This window comes from Nomascus leucogenys, chromosome 13, assembly GCF_006542625.1.
Source record: "Nomascus leucogenys isolate Asia chromosome 13, Asia_NLE_v1, whole genome shotgun sequence".
NCBI classification, from domain to species: Eukaryota; Metazoa; Chordata; class Mammalia; order Primates; family Hylobatidae; genus Nomascus; species Nomascus leucogenys.
Window position 1 is genome coordinate 31346709 of NC_044393.1, and position 21987 is coordinate 31368695.

Below are 21987 nucleotides of genomic sequence, written 5' to 3' on the forward strand. Positions count from 1 at the left end.
GGCGACTTCCCAGGGGGCCTGGGCCTGTCCTAGAGCAGTGGGGCGGGCAAGCAGAGGCAAAGCTGGCCAAACTTCGGGGAATTCAGGGTGAGGCAAAAGGAGAGGAAGTTTGGGGGCCCCGAAGGGCGGCGATGTGGGGTTCCCCTAGGGGAACACTGCTCTTCTGGCTTCGGCTCACGGGAGAGAGGTCAAGCCAGCTGCGGGAGCGAGGGAGGGGGAGCCTGTCCTACACCTCCCCGGCCGGGCTAAGTAGGGCGGGGCGGCCGGGAGGCCGGCGACTGGGCTGGGGTCTGCGCCCTACTCCCCGCGGGACCGCCGCGTCCGGGAGGAGCGGGGCCTGCGAAGCTCCGGGCCCGGCCGGGCCAGACGGAACGCGGTTCCTGGGCTGGGCACTGCGCGCCTCTGGTTCCTGCCCTCCCGGCTGCTGCGGGCGCGGCTGCCCCCGCGCCCCCAGGGGCCGGGCCGGGCGGGGGCTGGGCCCGGCGGGCGGGCGCAGGAGGAAGGGGGGGGCGGGCGGCGGCGAAGGCTGCGCCGCTCTAACAGGTGGGATCCCGCGGCGTGGTGGAGGCGGGCGCGGGAGGAGGAGGAGGAGGAGGAGGAGGAAGAGCCGCGGCAGCGGGAGCCTGAGCAAGAGCAGGATGAGCCGCGCAAGCTGACAGCCACTGCTGCCGCCCGCGCCCAAGCTCGGTCTCGCTCCCCGCGCTCGGGGCCGCTCCCCGCCTCCCGCCTCCCCCGGCCGCCCGCGGGGCGGCCCGCCCCCTCTGCACCTCCGGGCCCGGAGCTGCCTCCATCGCTCCTGCATCCCGGCCGGGGGGAGGAGGAGGCGGAGCAGGAGGCGAGCCGGAGCCGCCGCCGCCAACGCCGCCGCCGCCGCCGCCCGAGCAGGACAGAGCGCGCCGCAGCCCCGCGCGTCCGGCCGCCGCCCGCGCCCATCCAGCAGCCTCGCCGGAGCCACACCGCGGGACAGCCGCGGCCGCGGCGCGTCCCGGCCCGGTCCAGCCCAGCCCAGCCCAGTCCCGGCACCGGGCGGCCCGGCGGCCGGCCCGCCCCCGAGGGCGCCGGGCGCGGCGGGAGGATGCCGAAGCCGACGCTGCTGCTGCGCGGGGGCTGGGAGCGCGAGCGCAGCCCCGGGGACTCGGAGCTGGGCCGCCAGTTCCGGGACTGGTGCTTGCGCACCTACGGCGACTCGGCCAAAACCAAGACGGTGACACGCAGCAAATACCAGCGGATCGCCGAGGTCCTGCAGGGCGGCGGCGGGACTGGCGCGGGCAGCGGCCCCGCAGCCGGCGAGAAAGGCAAGTTCCAGTTCTGGGTGCGCTCCAAGGGCTTCCGCCTGGGCAGCGGCCGGGAACCCAAGATGGGCCAAGTGGTGTATGTGCCGGTCAAGACGGGCTCGGTGAGTGAGCGCGCGGCGGCCGCGGGCGGGTCCCGCGGCGGGGCTTGGGGCAGGCGGGCGGGGGCGGGGTGGGGGTGTGGATGTGTGTCCGAACGTGTGTCCCTGAGGTTGTCCGTGTGTCGGGCCCGCCGGAGGCGCACGCGTCCCTGCTCACCGGCCCTCCCCGGCTCGCCTGGGCAACGCTCCGGGTTCGGGGCGTCCCTGCCCCCCTCCGCGCCGCTGCCCGGGCCGTGGCCGTGCCGGGCGGGCTGTCCCGGGCTGCTCACCCCAGCGTGTTCCGTCCTCCCGTCCCCTCCCCCCGCCAGCAGGCGGCTTCTCTGGAGCCCGAGCCTCCCCCCCGCCCGCCCCGGGGCTGCCTGTCCCGGGCGCCTCGCGCTCCCGCCCCCGGGCCGGCTGGGCGGTGTGTATGTGTGTGTGTGTGTGTGTGTGTGTGCGCGCGCGGAGGGTGGTGCCGCGGGGTAGGGGGGGAGGGAGGCAGGGGCAGCCGCGGGACGGGGAGTCCGCCGGGCCTCCCAGCGCCAGGGGAGGGGGCCAGCCCGGGCACTGTCGCCCCGACCCCACCCGGGGCTGGCCCGGGGAGGGGCGGCCGGAGCCGCAGCCTGGCGCAGGAGCAGCCTCCCGCGGGTGGGTGGGGCGCCCCCTCAGCCCCCCGGGCCCCTCGCTCCCCCTTCCCCGGGACGGGGGCGGCCTGACCTATCCATCCCCTCCCCTCCCCCGTCCCCCGGGCCGGCCCGGTCCGGGCGGGGTGGCGTGGGGGAGGGGGCGGGGAACCGCAGCCGCCTAAAGGGAGGAGGCGGGCGGCCGGGCGGGGGCGTCCCCTTTGGCCCGGGGCGCCCTGGAGAGGGCGTGCGGCGCGGGCCCCGCGGCTCCCCCGCCGGGACCTCATTGTTCTGCAGAGGGTGGGGGCTGGGGGGGGGCCGCCGCTCCCGGGGCGCGGCTGAGCTTTGAACTTTCCGTCGCCGAGACCCTCCATTAGTGCGTTCCGCCCCCGGCCCGGTCGGGCCGCGCCGGCCTCCCCCCGCCCTCCTTGCTCCCTCCCAGGCCGGAGCGCGAGAGCCGGGCAGCCCCGCGCCGGCCTCCCTCCCTCCCCCGCTCCCCCTCTCCCCCCTCCGCGCTCCTCCCCCGGCCGGCCCGCCCGCCCCGCGCTCAGCCCCGTCCCCGGCCGGAGCGGGCTCTTCACACACAATTGATTCGGTCGTTACGAAAAGTGCACTTGTCCCCTCCCCCTCCCCCTCCGCGGCCGCCCGGGCCGGGCCCGCGGGGTGAGGGGGCCGCGAGGGAGGGAGGCGGGAGCCGGGGAGCAGATCCGGAGGCGCCTCCCCCCGCGCCCAGGGGACGGGGCTGCAGGCCGCGGGGAGTGGGAGCCGCGAGCGCGGAGGGCGGGCGGCCCATCTGCGAGGAGCGCTGATAACCGCGCTGCGGCCGCCAGCAGCCCATCTGCGCCGCTGCCGCCTCCGGCCGGACCGGGAACAGGGGGCCGGGCCGAGGGGCGCGCCGGCACCGGGTTCCCCGAGGGGGAAGCTGGGGCAGTGACCCAGCCCGCGCAAGGCTGGGACCCTCCCCCCGCCGCAGCCTAAATCAGCACTCTCGCTCAAACCCGGCGAGTCTGGGTCATTGTCCCCTCCCCCGATCGAGTCCAGGACCCCTCCCCCAGCCCAAATCAGTGCTCACTTTCCCAGATGGGGAGTATGGGTCAGCCCTCCCCACCCTGCCAGGTCGGTCCCCTCCTCGGTTCTCCCATCTTGGGTCACTGCCCCCCGCCGGAGTGCGGTTTTTCTGAGGTCAGTGACCCACGAGATGGTTGGCTGGGTCCTGCCCCCTACCCTAGGTCAGTGCCCTCTGCCATCAGGGCTTCCCGGGTCGGTGCCCCACCCCACCCCCCCCCATCCTAGTTACACCTCCCTGAAGAGCTGGAAGCCTTGGTGCAACCTTCTTAGTCTGAGGCAGGAGCCTTGAGTCCACCCTCTCCTGGAGTTGGGGGGTGACCCCCCCAGACCTGGCAGCTGGCTCACTGGCTTTCTGTGTGGCTCGACTTCTCCCTAGGGAGTGGGCATCTGGAGCAGTCGTCCACTCTTTATCCACACAGCTGTAGAGGCTGAGCACCCCCTACCTCTATCCAGGCCACATGCAGAAACTGGGTGCTAGGCCTGGACCCCAGGTCCTGCCGGCCCAGCTGCTGGCTTCAGACGCTCCTTGAGACCCACGCTGACACGTCCTGCCTGCCCCTGGCAGCGCGACCGTCCCCAGTCTCCACCCTGGCTCTCAGACCAATAATGAGCCCTCCCTGAGGGACCACCTGCCTGGGAGGCAGAGAAAGGGGACCCAGGCCTCCCAGTCCAGGCTGCCAGGAGATCGACAAACACAACGGACGTGGCCTCCCTCGACAGCCCGCCCCTCGGGCTCCCCACGCCCGCCTGCCTGGCCTGCTGGTCCCCAGAGAGCCCGTTAGTTACCTGCCACTCGCCCAGCCAGCCGGAGCCAGGCAGGAGATGCCACCCCCATCTCCAAGTTCCTTCCTGGGGCCCAGTTATTATTTTTATATTTCCATTTTCCTTTTCACTGATCCAAGAGGAACAAATCCTGCTGGGAATTCTGGGGCAGCCATTGGCCTCTTCCTGGGAGGGGCTGAATGGGACCTCCTTTGAAAGGTGCAAAGGACGTCTCCTATGATCCCTGGCCTACACACGCGCACACACACACACACACACACACCCTCACCCCTAGTGTCATTTGGGAGAGAGCCTGTAGTTTGGTCCTCGGTGGGTTTTTGTGAAGGTCATTGGGCCATAAACCTTTGTCCAAACCTTTGTCCAAAGCATTTGTTTAGTACCCACAGGCCTTGTGCGGGCACGGGGGTGCTCGGGTGGGTGGGGCTCTGTACCTGCTCCCAGGTCACCCAGCTGTCGGGGGTGGTGGGCATAGCTGAGGACAGGATAAAGAAGCCCATGGGGGCTTCAAGAGAGAGCAGGTAGAAAGATTCCAAGGAAGAAGGGAGGTGGGAGTTGGGTCATCCAGCAGACAGGCCCCATATAGCCTCTGTCCCCAGGGTGGCCATGGTGTGTCACCTCTCTTCCCCATTGCTCTCTGGCTGCCCCCACCCTGGGCCTCCCTTCCTCCTCCCACAGCCATATGCGGTGCTGCGGTCGGGGCCCTCTCCTCGTCCCGGCCAGCCAAGGGTCGATGATCTGACACCACTTGTCCTGTCCCATCTGGCCCTGAGCTTTTCTGGGTGTGTGTGACAAAGGCTTAATCTGTCCGGACGGGCCCAGGGCAGAGAGAGGGCGAGGGGAATTACACTCCACAGGGCCTCCTGCAGCTGGGGCCCGGGTGGGGGTGGGGCAGGGCGGGGGTCGAGGAGAAGCCTGGGCGTGGGGGAGAGGCAAGTTGGCCTCCAGTTTGCAGGTTGTCACAGGAAGTAGAAGGTGGAAGCAGGGTATGGAGGAGAGGAGGGCGGAGTCCTCCATGGGCAGCTAGGGGTGCTGGTGGGGATAAGATCTCTTTATGACAAGAGCCAGCTGGGGGCCTCCTGGCCGGGCGAAGCCTGGTGAGGATTTATTATTTCTTACGTTTGGCCTGCTCCAGGCCTGTGGGCTGCCAAGTGGGGGAAGCAAACCCCTTGGAGACAAGACCCTCCAATTCCGTTCCGGCATTGGCCACAAAGTAAAACAACCCCTTTCCTTTTCCTCTGGCCTGTGAGTGGAGTGAGTGGAGCTGTCCCCAGAGCCTGCGAGGGCCACAGGTTATGGCTGAGGTGGGGTCCTGGGCTGTCTGTCAGTTCCTAGGATCAGAGAGCCCCAAGGCTCTGTGGAGAGATAGAGGTTCTCAGCCCAACTGTACCATCTTCCAGATGGGAAAACTGAGGCCTAGAGAGAGGAAGTTTCCATTTGTTGGGAGCCAGGACTGGAACAGGGTTCTCTGTGCACCGCTGTAGCTTCTCCATGGACCTGCCAGGAATCCCACCATTAGAGCCCCATTCCCCAAGGGAAACTTCGAGATTGCCAAACTCCACTCTCAACACCAGGCTTTTGCAAGCTGGACCCCAGGTGTTCCGCTACCCAAATTGACTAATGGTGGTCTTTTCCCAGTTTGCACCAACGTTCATTTAGTGGAAAGCATTTTCAGTCCTAAGTCTTTCTCCCCAGAGCTTTTGTGTAAACCTTTGGCACCTGCGGCCACTGGTCTGGGCGGGAAATGGCCTCTGACTTAGCACCGTGTAATATGTGCTGTGACCTTTGGTTGAGTCCCTCAGTATTTCCTGGTTTTCTCTGAATTATCAGTATAGCGGCTGTTTTGGGGGTCACCTACTGTGTGCCTGTCACTGGGCTGAGGCGCTGATACGCATCAGCTTGTGGAATTCTCACAGCAGCCTAGAGGCCGGTGCTGTGATTACTGCTACCTTCACATGAGTAAACTGAGGCTTAGGGAGGTTCAGAACTTCCCCTAGTCCACACCAATGCTAGGGGCCTTGCGTACATCTCCATTCTGACTTTGAAGGGTCTTGCAACCTGATCCAATTTGAAAGCATAGGTCCTTCATGTCAAGCTTTCAGTCCATTACACTTTAGTCTGAATTAGTTTCAAAGCATCCCTCTGGTCAAGATGTCTGTATTCACAGGCTGGTGCCTGAGGCAGGACTGGCACAGCATAAAGTCTGTGGGCTTTCCTAGGGCTCATGAAGATGGGTGTGGGGTGGGGAGGAGGGAGGAGGCCTCTGTTGTCCTGGGTCCTGGGGGGCTTTTGGAAGAAGGTTGACAGTGATGCCTGGCACAGGCCCCATTTGCATTTTTCGTGAGTGGTGGAGCATGCGTTTTTGTCAGTTACATGTTGTGATTTGGGTGGCATGGTCCTAGGTAACTCTGGGGGGCTGCATTTCGGTGCCAGGGTGATGCAGACAGGTCAGGCTCTGCCTTCCTGGGGCCTCCCCTCTAAGTCATGGGTCACTGTCTGCTGAGGGGTGGGGAAACCGTGCACCCTTCTTCCCTGGGTAGGAGCTGGCAGGAAAACCCTCTCCTTTATGGCCCCTGCAGGCTGCTTTGTCGTCCCCGCATGTCTGGGAGGCTGGAAGGCCCATCTGGGACCTCAGAAATGCTGCTGGGAGGATTGGGGGGTGGGGAGCCTGTGGCTGGGGGTGTCTGGGGACCAAGGTGGAGGGCCTCAGGCATACCTGGGCTTCTTCAAGCCAGATATTAGCTCAGAGGTTGTGCAACTGAATGCTGCACATGTGTGTGCTCACGGGCTAGAACATGCATGTGCATGTGTGTGTGTGTGTAAAAGTGCAACTGATGGGCGTGAGTGTGCTGTTCCTATCTATGTGCAGGCTGGAAATGCTTGTGTGTGTGTGCGTGGAGTGTGTGCAGGGCACAGGTGGAGAGGCTCCTCTGCGTGTTTGTCGGCATCTATGTGAGCACCTGGGCTGTGGGCCTTGGCAGCCACGGGTGTGACTGCATGTGCTTGCACTCATGTGAGATCTGGATTGGACTCACCCTGTCTGTCTGCCAGTGTGGTGCTGTTGGGGTGTCCTCCATCATCACCAAGTCACCTGAGCTGCTGCCCTGGCCCCTGCCATCCCTGGAGTCTCAGCAGCTGGCTGAAGCCAAGTGGTGGCCATAAGAGGTGGTGCCATACCCCTGTCCCCATGACTGCAGCCAAGGCATCTCCTTGTTCCAGCTTCCCACCGCCACCCCCTACCTGCCTCTTGCTATGGTCCTATAACAAAGCCCAAAGCCAAGCATGGGGCGGGAGGGTCCTGGGAGAAAAGGCTCTGAACTTGAAGTGAGGGGGCCAGGGCCTATGGGGTCCTAACTCAACTGTTTAATTGCCACATGACCACGGGCAAGTAGCCTGCCTGGCCTCTCTCAGTCTCAGTTTCCTTTTCTGGAAAATGGGCTCTAAAACTCCACTTCTTGGCAAACTGGAAAAGGCTCTGCTGTCATTTGAGGATGGTGGCTAAGGAATGTGCTTGAGGCCACCCTGCTCACTCATGTCAAAGCCAGGCCTACCAGCCTGGGGACATGGTGAGACCCCGTCTGTATACAAAATTTTAAAAAACTTAGGCACGGTGGCACGCACCTGTAGTCCCAGCTACTCAGGAGGCTGAGGCAGGAGGATCACTTCAGCTCAGGAGTTAGAGGCTGCAGTGAGCTGTGATCATGCCACCGCACTCCAGCCTGGGTGACAGAGGGAGACTGTGTCTCAAAAAAAACACAGAGAACCAGGCTAGGCCCATGGGCCCCAAAGCAGGTAAAGAAGCAGCTGGAAGTTGGTGACAGCACCCACGAGGGTCAGTGGCTTATTAGAACAAGAACTCTTGAGTCCACTTTGATGTAGAGAACAGGTAAAGGGCCTGGGCTTTAATGCTACAGGACCCTGGGTTCAAATCCCATCTCTGCCCTTTTATCAGTTTGGCCTTAATTTTCCTTCCTTCCTTCCTTCCTTCCTTCCTTCCTTCCTTCCTTCCTTCCTGTCTTTCTTTTTTGACGCAATATTGGCTTACTGCAACCTCTGCCTCCCATGGCCTTAATTTTCTCATCAGTAAAATGGAGCTGTAATCATATTCCTCTTCTAGGAGTGATGTGGAAATTAATGCTTTCATGCACATGGGGCCCCCAAATGTAGCAAATCTTAGGAAATGTTAGCTGCTATGTGATCTCGCTGAGCCTCAGTATTCCTCATCTGGAAAATGGGAATGGTGATGAAGGATGTTGTGAATATTAAATGGTACAGTGGAGATGAGGCACCCAGCCAAGTCCCTGGCATAGAGTAGGTAGGCAGCAACTATGAGTTCCCTAGAGGTTGTATCTGAGTCATTTTTGTGTCTCCAGCACTATCAGGGGCTTGAGAAATGTTGCATTGAATTGAACAGAGAAGGCTTTTTCTTTTCTTTTCTTTGAGACAGATTATCGCTTTGTTGCCCAGGCTGGTCTTAAACTCCTGAGCTCAAGTGATCCTCCTACCTCAGCCTCCCAAGTAGTTGGGCTTACAGGCGGTGGGCACTGCACCTGGCACCAGAAGTCTTGGTGAGGGATGGAGATGTGGCATGAGCCCCCAGAGCTGGGAACTTGCAGACTCAGGGTCTCTTGCTGCCCTGACTGGTTCCTGCCCTGCAGTGAGCCTCATTATGTTTAGTTATGACATACAGAAGGCTTCAGTGATCTCCCTGCCTCTGAATTCTTCCCAGGTGTCAGATCCCAGAGGTCAAGGAAGGGCGCTGGAGGGCTTTCCCAAGGCCTGGCAGGCACCTGCTGAGTAGAGGGACAAGCCTCTCGCCCTTCTCCTGTATGGACCGGACCCCCACCCGGCCCCCGCCTTCTCCATATGGACCCCACCCCCTCCCGGCCCCCTGGCTGGGAACCTGAGTTCCTGGGGTCTGGATTTGTAAGGAGGACACATAATGGCTGGCGTAATGACTGCCTCCCTCCGGCAGGGGTCTGAGCCCATCTCCCAATTTTTCAAGCCCCTGCCATGTGCCAGATACATTATTCCATTTACTCTTCCCTGGGTTCTGTGAAGTAGATGAGAACTTGGTACCAGACAGGCCAGGGAACCTCCCCAAGGCCCACAGTGAACACACAGCTGGGCTGGAGCTCCAGGGCTCTGTCTGACCCTCCAAACCCCAGAGCCTGGAGGCAGGGGTGCAGGAGGACCCCTGGGAGTGAAAGCAGCAGGGGTGCCCTAGCTCTCCACCCAACCCTGGCTCATGGTGCCCTCTCGCCTTTAGTGAGGGCACCCCACGTAAGCTTTCTAGACCTCAAGGCTGCCCTCCCACCTGGCCAGACCCAGCCTTGTTTGAGACAGATGCCCCTGCTGCCTCTCGTCCATGCTCTTCCCCTCCGATTTCAACTGCAGCTGCAGGCCTGGCCTGGGTGGGCTGCTGGGCCAGCAGACGGGAGTCGTGGGGAGTGGGGAGATGGCAGAGCAGGTGGGAGGCTGGGCCCATCCTCTCACCCACATGGTTGTGGATCCCGGAGCGCTAGTCCTCTTGGCCACCCTGGACATGGAGCTCCTCCCCTGCAGATGAGGAAACTAAGGCAGAGTGGAGGGAACTCACTCAAAGTCCCACTGAGCTCCAGAGCTGAGTGTGAGCCTCTGGTTCCCAAGCCCAAGTCATTCATTTATTCACTTCCTCACTGCCCTTCCTATACAGCAGCTGCAGCCTTCCCCTTCCTCGGCCACACCTGAGAGTCACTTCCGACCCCTTTCTCTGACCTCCTCTCCCTCCCAATCCAACCCATTTGCAAATCCTGTTGGTTCTACCTTCAAAGCACATCTCAAATTCTACCATGTCGCATGGCCTCCACTGCCTCCAGCCTGGTCCAAGCCTGGAGAGGCAGCTGCCTCCCCACGGGGCCCCCCGTGTCTACCCTGTTCCCTGCCCGCATAACCCGTTCTTCCCACAAACAGCCAGAGGAAACCTTGGAAACCCCAAGTCAGGTCTCTCCCTCCTCTGTCCAGAACTCTCCAAGACTCCTGTCTCACTTAAAGCAAGAGCCAATGCCTTCCCAGTAGCCTGCAGAGCCCTGCACGATCTGGCCCTGGCTACCCACCACTCTCAATTCCCTCTCACCTCGTTCATTTGGCCTCAGCCACACTGGCCTCTTTGCTATTCTCCAAACATGCCAAATACAGTCCTGCCCCAGGCCCCTTGCACTGGCCTTCCCCTAGCTTAGAATACTCTTTCTTCAGATCTCTGCATGGTCAGCTCTTCTCCTTCTTCAGGTCTTTGGTCAAATGTTACCTGCTCAGAGAGGGCCTCCCTGATCACCCAGTGAGGACCACCTTAGATCCCTTGGACCATCTCCCATCTCTCTTTTCTACTTGAATTTTCCTCTGTGGCCCTCATCACTCCCTGAACATTCTATGTGTTTCACTACTTTCTGTGCTTAGGATCTGTCTCCCCAAGGCCATGAGCACTAGCAGGGCGGACTGCATCTGTTTTTTTTTTTTTTTTTTTCGCTGCTGCTGCGTCCCCAGGACCCAGACCAGCCCCTGCCCTTAAGGGGCTCCCCACTGGGCAGGGTGGTTCAGCAGATGTTTCAGAGCCGGGTTCTGAGAACTGCCCAGTTCTACACAGAGGCCCTGAGGAGCCCCAGGGCGCAGACCCACCTTCCCACGGGACAGGGCCTGAGAAGTCCTAGGGAAAGTGACATTTCACCTGGACCTTGAAGTCCAAAAAGAACTTTTCAGCAAGAGCAGAGCATAGGGAAGCTCATTCTGGGGGGTGGGACTGGTTTTGGCGGGGTCAGCGTGGGCGTTGTACGACGGATCCCAGGGCCAATTTTCTTAGAGAAGCATGTTTGGAAGAACATTCTAGATGGAGTGGAGATGAGTAAATGGCCAAGTCAGCTTGAGAACCACAGTGGGGTCCTGAGGGGGTGAGCTGCCAAGATTGGTTGGGGCCAGATGGAGGAGAGAGATCTGAGGAGCCCATCGCATCAGGCACAGCAGGGAGCTCACAGGAGGGTGCTTACATGGAGGGAGCTAAGGTCACGTTGGGGTTTTAGAAGGAACGCTCAGATTCAGTGGCGAGAGGCAAGAGGGCGATGGAGAAGGAAAACCAGGCGGAGGCATAGCGAGGTGAGGGGAGAAAGGCGTGACGGGTTTCCTCGACGGACCAGCGGTTGAGTGGCTGGGGCTAGGTGAGGTGGGAGTGGGGCGAGGGAGGCTAGAGGGTCATAGACAACCCCGGGATTTGTGGGTGGGAAGAGTGGTTTAGGAAACCGGGGTGCAGATCTGGGGTGAAGGCGCAGGGGCAGGATCTGGGGCACAGCATCCAAGGGTGTCCTGTAGGCTGGCAGCTTGTGGCAGTGGGAGGCCGTGGAGGGGACCCCGTGACTCAGGCCTCGGTGGGGCCAGCGTGGGAGTCATCGTGTTACCCAGGCCCCCTCTCCAGCTTGGAGCCCTCCCCTCCCGGCTGGGACCCGACGCAAGCTCCTGGGAGGCCTCTGCTTGGGTGGATGACTCATCGTTTTCTCGGCATCCCCGGGCTGAGGAAATGTTCAAGGAGACATGGGGCCCTTCCTTCAGCAGGCCAGGCCCTGACTGGATGCTGGCGAGTCGAGAAAAACGCAATCGGGCCTCCGGCCTTGTCTGAGGCCAGCCCTCAGGGGTGTTTCCGAGAGCCCCTGGCTTCCACAGCCTTGCACAGTCCTCAAGCACCCTGAAAGGCTGTTATGACCCCATTCTACAGGTTAGCAAACCAAGGCACAGGCTCTGCTGGGCCCCCAGCTAAGCAACCACTAGGTGCCTCAGTTTCTTCTTCTGTAAAATGGGTCTGATGATTGTCCCTCCCCTGCAGGTTGTTGGGAAAAACTAAAGGCAAGAATCCATGTGAAATGTTTAACTCGTGGGATTGTCATTGTCATGAGGATGTGAAGAGGAGTCTCCCCGGGCAACAGGGGCTCTTGACTGAGCAGAGCCACCGTAGGGACATCCAGAAGGTGGTATGGCCAAGGACAGTCCTGCATTTGGATCCCAACTCTGGCACCAGCTATGTGGTTCTGGGCAAATGGCTTGCCTGCTTTGATCCCTGACCCCTTCTGTATAAGGGGGTGATAAAACCCGTACCCCAAGGGGTAGCTGGGAAGATGGCATAAAACCAAGCCTGCCAGGTGGGCCACAGAATAGGGGCTGCTGCTCCATCTTGGGGTCTCTCAGAGCAAAGATCCCGAAGCCAGGCAGCTGTGAAGCTCCCAAGGGTGGCTCCGAGGCTCTCTGTGGGGTCATAGGAAAGCCTGGGCTGAGGGGAGAGAAGAAGGGAGGCAGCTCAGAGGGCTCAGGCTGGGAGGCTCCATGGAGGATGGATGTTCTCTGGAGGTTGAGGTTGGGACAGGAGCAGGCTGGGGGTGAAGGGCTTTATGTTGATTCGAGGCCCCTGCAGGTCAGCAGAGCAGTGGGGGTCTGGAGCCAGGGGCTGGGTCCAGGTTCTGCCACTTACTGCTGTGCAGTCTTGGGTAAGTTACTTCCCCTCTCCGAGCCTCAGTTTCCTCATCTGTAAAATGGGATGATAATAGCTATGGAATCAGTTATATCCTCCTTCCATGTTATTGTATAGAAGTATCTATACCAAGGTGTGGACAGTCAAGCCCTCAATGAAAGGAAGCTGCGATCAGGATTATGATTGTGATGGAATCAATAGCCCTAGAAGCTGTGATGAAGCCAGGTGAAGCAGTGCCACCGAGTGGGTCTCTGGAGCTCAGACTGGCGGGGTTTCAATGGATCTCTGTGACTCATTAGCTGAATGACCTTGAAGCAAGTTGCTGCCCCTCTCTGAGCCACAGTTTTCTCATCTGTAAAATGGATCCAGGCCAGGCACAGTGTTTCACGCCTGTAATCCCAGCATTTTGGGAGGCTGAAGTGTGAGGATTACTTGAGCCCAGGAGTTTGAGACCAGCCCTAGCAATATAGTGAGACTGTGTCTCTATAATAACTAAAAAAAATTAGCTGGGCATGGTGGCCCCATGCCTGTGGTCCCAGCTACACTTGAGCCTGGGAGGTTAAGGCTGCAGTGAGCCATGGTTGTGCCACTGCACTCCATCCAGCCTGGGTGACAGCGAGACCCTGTCTAAAAAAAAAAAAAAAAAAAAAAAGGATGCAATAGTATGACCTATCTCTCAGAGCTGCCTTGGGGAGCTGAAGAGTGACTCCATGTCAAGTGCTCAGCATGGGAAACAAGTGCTGCTCTCTGCTTATGCCTGTGGTGTGGCCAGTGGCAGTGAGACCTACGGACATGGAGTCCAGGGCAGGGGTAGGGGACACTGGAGCAGAGAGCAGCAGAAGGGGCAGTAGGCAGAGGTAGAAGGGAAGCCAGAGCGTGTGCAGGGAAACTGGGCTGGGGGGCTTCCAGGAGGGTGGTGGTCAGCTGGGTTTGCCTCCAGGATTGACAGGGCCCCAGCCCCCAGATCTGGAGGAGAGGGGACCTTGATGGAAGCCAGAGGGCAGAGGGACGGCGCAGAGCCAAAGGTGGTGGGAAGCGGAGGCCGGGAGTCCTGCTGCTCCAATCAGAGGCTGGTCATCAGGGAGGAGGGGCGAGGGGCAGTGGGCTCCACGGAGTCCAGGCTGTGCATTACGGGACTGAGAGCGGGAACGAGAGCCCTCGGTTCTAATCCTGACTCACCAACTGGCTTGGATCCATCTTACCTTCTTCCATTTTCACATCTGTAAAATGGGGAGAGCAATGTCAGCTACTTCTTCCAGTTGCTGTGGGGAGAATCTGGAATACATGACGTACTCAGTCCGTGTCTGCTGTGGAGTGAGAACAATGGCAGTCATGACACAGCCAGTATTGTCCAGCACTTAGGAAGTGCCAGGCCCTGTGCTAAACACTTTATGCACACGACCCCATGTGATTGTCCAAACTTGGTGGCCGCTGTGATCCTTATCTCGCCAATGGAGATTCAGAGGCTCAGATACGTTAAGTAAGATGCCCAAGAGCACACAGCTGGGAAGAGGCAGATCACAGACTCCAACTCGCACAGGGAAGGGTTGTGTCCTCAGCTCCTTAAATCTCCATCCTTCTGACAACAAGGCTTAGATTCTGGGATCCTCTGTGGTGTTACCTGGTCTTGGACGGTGGTTCATCCCAGGCTGGGGAGTTGGGTGTGAATCTGCCTGGCAGAGGGTACCAACCTTGGGATATTAGACACAAGCAGGGTCTATTGGTAGGGTTCACCCTCAGGGATCCCCCAGAGATTCTGCAGTTCAGGGAGGGTACAGAGTAGTATGGAGCCCCACAGCCAGCCGCTGGCCACTCCACGTCAGCCAAGGCTGAGAGAGCCTCCTGCCGGCTCTTGTGAGACCAGGCCTCTGCCCTCAGCGGTGGGGCCTAAATGCGGAGGTGCAGCCCCACACCCAGCCCAGGCCAGCTACCAGCTGCCCCAAGAGCAGACGGGTGGCCAGTGCATGATCTTGGGCAGCCCCCTGGGGGGTTAGGAGAGGGAGAGAGTGCCTCGATGGCTGGGGAGGAAGCACGGAAAGCCTCTTGTGAGGAAGGGAGCCATGCCGTGGGGAGAGGAGGGGATAGACCTCCTAGGAGGGGGCAAGGTGGATGAAGGTGGCACGAAAGAGGTTTGTTTTATGGCAGCACACGCACATGATTTAAAACCAAAACCAAAACCAGCAGTTGGCTGGACATGGTGGCTCATGCCTGTAATCCTAGCACTTTGGGAGGCCGAGATGGGTGGATCACTTGAGGTCAGGAATTTGAGACCAGCCTGGCCAACGTGGTGAAACAAAAAACAAACCGTCTCTACTAAAAATACAAAAATTAGCCAGGGGTGGTGGCGCACGCCTATAATCCCAGCTACTTGGGAGCCTGAAGCAGGAGAATCTCTTGAACCTGGGAGGCAGAGGTTGCAACGAGCCAAGATTGCACCACTGCACTCGAGCCTGGGCGACAGAGCGAGACTCCGACTAAAAAAAACAAAATAAAACAAAAAAACCCCCAAAATAACAAAAAGCAAACCAGCAGTTTCCTAGGACCTGATAAGTGGCCATCCCATCCCATTCCCTGCCCCCTGGTTCCCCTGCCTGAGGGGTCCACTCCCTTCTGTGCCCAACATACTTGGCTCTGGAGTGGGGTTCCTCAGTTTGAATCCTGAATTCACTGCATACTCGCTGTGTGGCTTGGACAACTTGCTGAAGTTCTCTGTGCTTCAGTTTCTACATCCAAAAAAGTGGGAGTACTAATGGGACCTGCTTCCCTGAAGGCCGTAGTGAGCATTGAGGGCTTCTTAAGGGTCGTGGTGGAGTGCTCGGTGTTGGCCATCATCACTGCAGCTGCTGTTGTTATCATTATTATTATTAATTATTATTGTGCATATATAGCTAAGCATGCCCTCCTTGCAGTTTTAAATGCCCAGCTGCCCGTGCAGGTCCTAAAGCTCAGTTTTTGTGCTTTTTGCCTATTCAGGAAAAAGAGAGGCAGAGGTAAGAAGTTAGCCCAGGGTCAACCCAGTGGCCCCAGACCTTGAGGGCCCCAGGAAGTAGCTGCTGCTGCTTGCAGGGCTCGTGGTTTGGGAACTCAATCCCTGTGCCTGTGCTGGGTACACAGGGTGGCTGTGGGGACAGGAGGGGGAAGGGGACTATGGAAAGAGCCCTTGGCCAGGCCTCAGAAGATGGGGGCTCAAGGCCTTCCTCCGCTGCCCCTTTGGGGTACCATTCTTGGAAAAGTTCCCAAGCTCCAAGCCTTTGGGTTCCTTATCGGGAAGGCGGTGCCATTCTCTGAGCTGCTGTGGAGAGCCAACGCAGCGCCTAAGATATGATGGAGGATTGGGGTTGTTCATCAGGGACCCCAGGGATCCCTGCCCTCAGGAGGATTTACAGTTGAGTTGGGAATGACGGTGTCATTGATAAGATCCTGGTTCCGGAGGTATTAACATGTAGCTGAGAAGAACCCAGCCCTGGGTTCGAATCCTGGCTGTGCTGCCTAGTAACAGAGTGACCTTGGGGAAATTAATTAACCTCTCTTGGCCTCAGTTTCCTCCTCTGTACAGTGGGCCTAGCAATAGAACCTGCTGTTTGGGGTTGTTTCATGCTGGTAAGAGACTTAGCCCAGGGCCTGGCTCCTGGCAAGGCTCTGCGATCCGATCCGCAGCAGTTGTAATTATTTTAAGGAACTCAGACTAACACGAGAAACTACTGGCAAATGATACAGGGCTGCAGGCAATCCATTCATCCACTGATTTGTTCAGTACATTTTGATTGGTGCCTGCTATGTACCAGGTCCTGTCATTCATTCCATAAAGATTGCCAGAGCACCTACTCTTTGCTAGGAGCTGTGCTAGGTACTGCCTCCGTGGTGGTGAACAGGACTTGATCTCTGCCCTCTCAGAGCTGGGAGTACCAGGTACCCCCCTGGCTGGAGGTCGGGGGCAGCCTAGGGGCTGGTGTGCTCTCCAGCTGGTTGGCTCAGGGAGCCAGCCCCTGTCCTGGTTGTGCCAGGCTTGCTGAGCTCCAGGAGGTAGCTTCTGCTTGGAGTCCCCCGTGCCAGCCCTGCTGCCCTGGTGTCTGGCTCCTCTGAGCCTGCCTTTCCCAGGAAGTAGTGCTCTAGGGAGTGTGGGAGTGCAAGGCCTTTTCCATCACTACCCCCTACCCCAGCTCTTGTCACCTCCTCCCCAGCTGTAGCACTCATTGTCCTCCCTCCTACTTCCGCCCTGCTTCACACTGTGGCCAAAGTGCTGTGTTAAAAATGTAAACCTGACCATGTTCCTTCTCTGTTCAAAACTCTCCTGTGGCTTCTCATCACTCTCTGAGCAAAAGTCACCCTGACCTGCAAGGCCCGGCTCTGGTCCCTCTTTCCAGTTCCTTGGCCCCTGCTCACTTTCCTTCAGCCACACTGGCCTCCTGGCTGTTCCCCTGGACGTCACTGAGCTCTGCTGAAATATCACCTCCTCAGGGAGGCCCTCCCTGATTGTCTTTTCAAAATGTCATTGGTTCCCATCACTCTCAAGCCCCTTACACTAACTTTGGAGCCCTTATGAACATCTGACCAAGCTGTGTTTTTGTGCGTGTTCCTCTTGGGTTCCATAAGGACAGGAATATTTGCTGTCTGGTTCACTGCTGAGTTCCTAGCACTCAGTGGATATTTTTTAAATGAATGCCTCAAGCCTTGTCTTTATCCATCTTGTGCCTCAGTTTTCTCCTTCACAAAATGGAGAAGCAGAGCTGTTGTGGGGCCAACATGAGGGCTGGCGAGATGGCCAGGGTCCCCCACACAAGCAGCCTGCAGTCCCATCAAGGGGGGTCCAACCCACCCAACAAGCAGGCTCCTCCAGTCCCAGGACAGAGAGACTCAGGAGCCTGGCAGGGTCAGCAGGGCTGGGTCATCATGGGCCTCAAGCTCCATCAAGAGGATTTCCACTTCCTCTGGCCATGTTGGGAAGCCCAGGTGGGGCAGGGGCACAGACAGTGGGAAGGAGGGAAGGAAACTGGCTTGAAGGAAGGTGCAGGGCTGGGGAGATGTGGCTGGATGGCCCCATAATGGGGCCCCAGAAAGCCAGATCTCGGGGATTGGGAGCCATTGAGTGTTGTAGAGCAGGAAGAACATGGGGAGGGAGGTGTTTAGGGAGTGAGTCTGGTCCAGTGTGTGCAGGGCAGAGACTGGAGTCTGAGGTCCAGGGAGGCTGTAGGTTCTAGGAGGCAGTGCCCTAAATCGGAGCAGATTTACAGGAATGAGGGGGAGGGGCCGGAGGGGTGAATCTGAGTCTCTTCCTCATCAGCTGCTTTGCCCTCCACAGAGAACTATTCATCATTTCATTCACTCATTTATCCATTTAGCAACCTGGAGAGGGCCTCCTGGGGTGCACTGCTGAGACCCACAGATGTGGTTCTTGCCCTGGCAGAGTTCAGGACATATTGTGGGGAATGGATGCTACATGACACAGTTACGGTGGTGGCAGTGCTGGTGCTGATGGTGGTGATGGTGTTGGGGATGGTGGGGATGGTGGTGAGGATGGTGATGGCGGTCATGATGATGATTATAGTGGTGATGGTAATGGTAACAATAGTGGTATTAATGGTGATGATGGTGACGATGATGATGACGATAATGTTGATGTGATGATGGTGGTGATGATGATGGTGATGAATATGGTGATGATGGTGACGATGATGGTGGTGGTGATGGTGATGATGGTGGTGGTGATGGTGATGATGGTGGTGGTGGTGATGGTGATGATGATGGTGGTGGTGATGGTGATGAAGATGATGGTGATGATGATGGTGGTGGTGATGGTGATGATGATGGTGGTGGTGATGGTGATGATGATGGTGGTGGTGATGGTGATGATGGTGTGGTGGTGGTGATGGTGTGAAGATGATGGTGATGATGATGGTGGTGGTGATGGTGATGATGATGGTGGTGGTGATGGTGATGATGATGGTGGTGGTGATGGTGATGAAGATGATGATGATGATGATGGTGGTGGTGATGGTGATGATGATGGTGGTGGTGATGGTGATGATGATGGTGGTGGTGATGGTGATGGTGGTGGTGATGGTGATGAAGATGATGGTGATGGTGATGATGATGGTGATGATGATGGTGATGAAGATGATGGTGATGATGGTGGTGGTGATGGTGATGATGATGGTGGTGGTGATGGTGATGGTGATGATGATGGTGGTGGTGGTAATGATGGTGATGAAGATGATGGTGGTGATGGTAGTGGTGATGACAATGGTAGTGGTGATGGTGATGGTGGTGTGTGTGATGGCACACACCAATGATGGTGATGATGGTAGTGTGTCAGCTCATGTTTATTGAGCACTCAGTGGGTGCCAGTCTGTTCTAAGTGCTCCCTGTGTGTTTGCACACCGGGCTCCCGCAGCAACACTGAGAGGCACTGAGATCTTATGCCACTTGCCCAAGGGCCCCTGTGAGCAAAGGGCAGCACCCAGATGTGCACTCAGGCAGGCGGCTGACCAGCAGCTGCTCCCAGCTATGGCCACCTGCCACTTCCAGCAGGCAGTTTCCTCCCTCTGTGGGGGGCTCAGCACAGGGAAAGTGTATGAGTCTGACTTGCCAGAGCAGAGTTTGAGGTCTGGTTTTGCCCCAGTAAGTTTGGACAAATGGTGCCCTGGCTCCTCTGCCCTCAGCACCTTGTCTGTGAAAAGAGAGAACCATCCTCCATGGAGGCCACCAGGAAGGCAAGAGACTGCCACCTCGCCATGGCAGCTAGTGTGTCTGGGGCAGATCCCATTCCCTAAATCAGGAGGAAGAAAGAAAAGAAGGCTCTGTTCTCAGCCTTGCCTCTGGGAGCTGGGATGGAGAGTGGGGCAGGTGGGAAGCCAGGGTCTCCTGGAAGGACACATTCTACCCACGCACATTGCTGTTTCCCCGACACAGCCCCAGGGCGGAGGCTGTTCTCCCACCCATTGCTGGCTCCCAGATCTCTCAGGGGGGGAAGGAGGCAGGGACCCAGGCTCCTGCACCCCCGCTTCTAGCAAACCCAAGCTGATTCCATGCCAGTAAAGAGAGGGGACAGATGCCCAGAGCTGGGGGCAGAAGGCCAGGACACAAATGCTGCCCCTGCGCTTCCTGTGCAGCCTGGGGCCCACCAGCTTTCCTCTCTGGGCCTCAGTTTGATTCACTTGTTCAAATATTTGCCAAGCACCTGCTCTGTCCTAGACACTCTACTCTGGAGGCATAAACAAAATCCCTGCCCTCGGAGAGCTGACGTTCTAGGGCAGGCTGACAGTACCCAGTAAACAAGGAACAGGCCCACTGTGTCAGACGCTGGTAAATGTGTGGAGAAAAGTAAAGCAGAACCAGGGAAACTCAAGGGGTTGGAGCAGGAGGTGTTAGAATTTTAAACAGGGTGTCAGGGAGGGCCTCAGTGAGAGGCCTTCAGCTATAAAATGTGACATTTTGAGCAAAGCCCTGCAGGAGGTGCAGGAGCAAGTTATGCAGGAATTGGGTGGAAAAACATTCCAAGCAGAGGGAACAGCAAGTGCAAAGGCCCCAAGGCAGGAGTGTGTCTGGTTGGTTTGAGGAACTGCAAGGAAGCCAGTGTCCCCAGCTCCTCCCACCCCCTGTATTTGGGAATCAAAAGACCACATTTTATTCTGCAGGACCTTGGGCCTCAGAACAAAATGATTTCTGAGCCCTGGTAGCCTGTCCCCACGGGAGTCAGTGATGCCAGCCTTGTAGGTGGGGCTGGGGCAGGTGCCTTGCTGCTCATATCTTAAAAGTGCTGAGTGGGTTTGAAGACCCATGGGGACTTGGAAAAGAGGCTACCATCATCCAGCTCCTCACCCTGAGTGGCGGATTCTCAGATGGCCCTGGATTCGAATCCTGGGTCCACTGCTTTCCAGCCACGTGATCTTAGGCAAATCACTCTGTGAGCTTCAGTGTCCTCAACTGCAAAACATGGACAGGAGTTTCGCAGCCCATAGAACCGGGTTGCGATGGGACTTACAGAGACCACTCTGGGAAGCGTGTGTGTAAGTGCCCAGCCTGGGGCCTGGCTTATAGGAGCTTCTCAGTAAATGTTTATTTTTATTTTCTTATTTTTTAAGACAGGGCCTTGCTCTGTTGCCCAGGCTGGAGTGCAGTGGTGCAATCATAGCTCACTGCAGCCTTGACCTGGGCTCAAAGCATCCCACCTCAGCCTCCCAAGTGGCTGGCACTACAGGTGCACATCACTACACCCAACTAAGTTTTTTCTTCTTCTTCTGTGTTTTTTTTTTTTTTTTTTTTTTAGAGACAGGGTCTTGCCATGTTGCCCAGTCTGGTCTCCAACACCTCAGCCTCCCAAAATGCTCAGATTACAGATTACAGGCATGAGCCACCATGCCTAATGTTTAAAACCAGAACCTAACAACCTAACATTCTGGTATGACTCTGAATTGTTTTCAAAGCTGTTGGAAATTTGTCCTATCACTTGAGTCTTCTAAGAACCCCATGAGGAAGATAGAACAAGAAGTAATAGCCCCAGTTTACAGAGGGGGTAAGTTGAGGCCTGGAGAGGATGTGTGACTTGCCCAGGGTGACAATGAGGCAGGGCTGATGGAGGGCTAAGACCAGGCTGTCCTGGTTCAGAGAGCCCAGGGGGTGCAGGACAGGAGAGATCGTCCAGCGCCCTCACAGCCCCCACCATAAGCAGCCCCATGCATGCACCTCCTGCACATGTGTGCTATGCAATAATAGCGCCTTTCAGATTTGTGGTCCCCGACCAGATTTTGTAAGGCACGGCTTGGTGGGACAGGAGGTCTGTTGTAAGGATGTTGAAAGGCCCGGAGCCTGGGGAAGCTCAGGCCGCAGGCAGGCAGAGTCTGGGGCAGGTCTCAGCGAGAAGAGGAAGAGGTACCTCATGTGACTGTCCACTCGGCCTGTGTGTCCATCCGGTGTCTGGCCTGGCTGGGCTGGGAGGGCGGGGTCTCCAGACTGTTCCCTTAACAGCCTGGCCCCCAGTGCCTTGTCATCCAGATGCCCATCCCTGTCAGCTTCTCTGAGCCTCAGGACAGCTCTGTGAGGGGCTGCACATGAGGAAGCAGAGGTTGAGAGAGGGGCACGCCTGGTGGGATTTGGACCCGGGCCTGCCTGATCCCAAGCCCCAGGGCGCTAGTCACAGCTCAGGCAGGTACTGGCAGGTGGGCTTTGTGCAAGCGGGCCCCCTCCTCCCTGGGCCAGCCTTCCTGGCCACAGCCCAGCCTCCCAGCCCTTGACAGTGGGCCCTGCCCACAAGTCTCTGCTCCTTGGTTCCTGCAGCCTGAGCCTCATCTCACAGGGCTCCTGGCCCCAGGTTCTAGCCGCACCTGCTTCAGCCCCCCAAGGCACTGGGCTGCTGGACCCCTCGAAGGAGCAGTCAGGGAGCCCACCTTTGTGCAGCACCTTGAAAGGCCAGACATCTTTTCCCCAGTGCCCACACAACTCGGAGATTCCTAGACCATTTTACAGATGAAGAAACTGAGGCACAAAGAGGGAAGATTGTGTCCTGGAGCACACAGAACATACGAGGCAGAACTGGGACTCCAAAGCCCAGCTTCTTCCATTCGTAGCCTTCTGCCCTCAGTTTCTTTCACTGCAAAATGGGATCCTTGAACTAGACAGTCTCAATTTAGATCATAGTTAGAAGAGTACAAGCTCAGCAGCGA

At 58.2% G+C, this 21987-nt stretch overlaps 1 protein-coding gene across 1 annotated transcript in view; it reads left to right on the forward strand.

Annotated features, from left to right (window-relative positions):
• Positions 1 to 635: 635 nt before the first annotated feature.
• Positions 636 to 21987, forward strand: part of NOL4L (nucleolar protein 4 like) — a 143462-nt gene continuing 122110 nt past the window's right edge. Inside the window, exon 1 of the mRNA XM_030825684.1 lies at positions 636 to 1396. Within this exon, the coding sequence (XP_030681544.1) occupies positions 1076 to 1396 (321 nt within the window). The 5' untranslated portion in view covers positions 636 to 1075. The remainder of the gene's footprint in view (positions 1397 to 21987) is intronic.